Source organism: Pinus tabuliformis, chromosome 4_1 (genome assembly GCF_031772625.1).
Source record: "Pinus tabuliformis cultivar Carrire ecotype Pingquan chromosome 4_1, CPIR1, whole genome shotgun sequence".
Lineage (NCBI taxonomy): Eukaryota > Viridiplantae > Streptophyta > Pinopsida > Pinales > Pinaceae > Pinus > Pinus tabuliformis.
The window spans coordinates 186,702,312-186,705,231 of NC_142303.1; the positions used below are offsets into that span (position 1 = coordinate 186,702,312).

The following is a 2,920-nucleotide window of genomic DNA, read 5'->3' on the forward strand; positions in this document are numbered from 1 at the left end:
TGTCCGGTTTGAGCGATTCATCCTCTTTTGTGATTAGGGCTATGAAGGTGGAGTTGACCGAGGGAAGAAGCCAGTGAAAAACTCGCGACTCCTCAGCCACTTCCCAGACTTCCAACTTTATTAGTTCCCAGAACTTGTGAAAGAAAGTAGTGGTAAAACCATCCGGGCCAGGAGCTTTTCCTTCTTTAAGCTGAGCCATTGCTGTATCCACTTCCTGAGTTTGAATTGAGATGAGGAGGATTTCATTGCGCTCCGTTGTGATTAATTTTGGTACATTGTGAATGATTCTTTCAATTGCAGGATGTCTGTTGATTTCAGGCTCTTGATGGACCTGCTTAAAGTGATTGAGGAATTCCTTCTCAATTTCCTCATGTTGTTCCACCCTTTCTCCTCCTGATTTTTGAATGTAAGGGATATTGTTGCCCATTCTGCATTGCACAGTGGTTCTATGGAAGAATTTGGTGTTTCTTTCTCCCTCTTTCAACCATCTGATCCTGGATTTTTGCTTCCAGTATATTTCCTCCTGCTTTCTTCTTTCCTCAAGCTGATTGTGGATGCACTGCTCCTCTTCAAGGGTTCTCTCTGTGTGGCCTCCTGTACTTACTTCTCCCTACAGATCCTCTAGGGCTATTTGAAGATCATGTTGCGCCTTGAATATGTTTTCGAAGGTCTCTCTATTCCATCACTTGAGGCTAAGCTTTAGATGTTTGAGTTTCTGTTGAAACTGGAACATCTTGGATCCTTCTGGAGGGATGAAGGATGTCCACATAGAATGGACAAAGTCTTTGAGTGAGGGATGGGTGAACCAAAACTCCTCAAAGCGAAAAGGTCTTCTTATGTTGTTGCCTGGACGTTGCCATTGAAGGGCAACCGACCAGTGATCAGATCCAGAGTGTGGAAGGATGGCCGCCGAGAAGTCTCCCCCTAGGTGGACTGAATTGTCTGATATTAGAAAGCGGTCTAGCTTGGAGGCTATTTGATGTTTTCCTACTCTGTGATTGCTCCACGTAAAAGTGCCATTGCAAAATTGCAAGTCTATCAGGGATGCGTTCTGAATAAAGTCTTTAAAGTGGGTGTTTTCCTGTTCCAACCTGTTTCTGCCACCAATCTTTTCCTCTAATTTTGTTATCATGTTAAAATCCCCTCCAGCGATCCAGAGCGGGTGCCTTCTATTGGAGTTAAGAGCTTCTAGGGTATGGAGGAGAGCAATTTTTTCCCTGGCTTCCTGAGGGAAGTATACATTCGAGAGATTCCCATGAATATTTGTGCCAACTATGTGGAAAGCAGCCTGAATTAGACTGTGTGAAGCATGAAAGTCCGACAGAGTGAGTGCTTGAGAGTTCCACGCAATAGCTAGTCCCCCAGATGCGGCAGATGCATCTAAAGCAACTGATTGACATCCTGGCTAGGCTTTAGAGAGGATCATTTCTAGAGTTGTGCTGTTACATTTTGTCTCTTGGAGAAAGCATATTTGCGGCTTTTCCATTTTCACCATATTTTTTAGCATTCTAAGTTTTCCTGGGCTGTTGAGCCTCCTTAGGTTCCATGAAATGATCTTCATGAGTCACTATTGGGAGAGGGCTTGTAGTACTTCGTAAGCTTAGCATACCTACCGGAGTCTACCAGGATCTTCCCGACTGCTATTGTTCTTTAGAGGTCAGTTCTTCTTCCCCTTTTTTTGGAGTTTTTTGGGGTTTGGCTTAAATCCCATTGACTTCCTGGCTGGATGTCGAGCTGACTTTGATGGTAGGCTCTGGAGATGATCATTTCCAGTTTGTTGAGCTGTAGCTCTGGGATGCTTTCATACGCTTTCTTCTTGCATGCTGCTTCTAGTTCGAGTATGTCTAATCCATTTAGATCTATACTTTCCGGTTCTTCCTCCATTCGTTGCACCTGGTTGTCTTCTTCCATGGGTATGTCTGGACACTGGAAGGGGCCTGAGGATCCATCAACCTCCATTTCGTTGTCCTTTTCCCACTGCTTTTCCTTGCTTTTCGTAAGGTGGTCTGGGGTATCTTTGGTACGATGGGGATCGGCTGAAGGGGTTGAGGGAGGTTGTTAGGTGGAGCAGGAGGGGAGATCAGAGTTGGGAGGAGAGGATGTGGTATGCTCATCCATGGATTGAGCCAGGATTTCAAAGCTCTTTCTGACTGCACGGTCAGAGGCGCTATTCTGTTTGGGTTTCTTCCCTGTTGATGGTTTTTTATGAGCTCGCTTGCGGGTAGGGGCTTTGGTGAAGCCATCATGGGTCTGAGAGTGGGAGGGGGAGGGGGATTTAGCTTGAACATTTAGGGGGAAATCTCTAAAAAGATGCCCTATGGCATGGCATTTACAGCAGCGAAACGGGACATGTTCATAGTCTAAAGGTTGGATCCATTCATAGTCACGGTGAGAGAGACTTACCGATTCTGGCAGAGCTTTGTCCAGGCGCATGAAGACGCAGATGCGGGCGTAAGATGTATATCTTCGTAGTTTCGTTTCTTCAGCAACCTTTATGTATTCCCCCAAACCATTTTCAATGTTTCTTAGAATGTCCTCATCCCAGTACTCATCTGGCAGTGAGTATAGTCTTATCCAGACTGGAGCCCATGTGAGATCGTCCTGATCCGGGTTGAATCTGGGAGCCTAGTCCCGTAAGTATAGGCCGGCTGAGTTGAAGAAGTAAGGTCCCTTGACCAGGATTCTGTATTTTTCTTCCAGGCAAAAGAAGATCGCCGTGAAGAATCCTTTTGGGCCTAGCTGCAGAGTCACATCGGCCTTAGGCTTCCATTTCGCTGTGATCCAACTGTGGAGGGCTTTTTCCGTCGGCAAAAACCCTATGAATTTTCCAATGAGCGCATGATCCATCATATATTGGATTCTTGCTTCTATTTTTTCCCCCGGCAGTTCGATTCTGGGTCGATCTATTGCTATTGGTTTG

General features: G+C 45.7%; 1 protein-coding gene across 1 annotated transcript; it reads right to left on the reverse strand.

Annotated features, from left to right (window-relative positions):
- Positions 1-682: 682 nt before the first annotated feature.
- LOC149174831 (uncharacterized) lies at positions 683-1,959 on the reverse strand. Its single transcript, XM_089420980.1, has 2 exons — positions 1,740-1,959; positions 683-1,389 (listed from the first exon to the last, which is right to left on the reverse strand). The coding sequence occupies exons 1-2, from the start codon at positions 1,957-1,959 to the stop codon at positions 683-685; spliced, it is 927 nt and encodes a 308-aa protein (XP_089277106.1).
- Between the last annotated feature and the right edge of the window lie 961 nt (positions 1,960-2,920).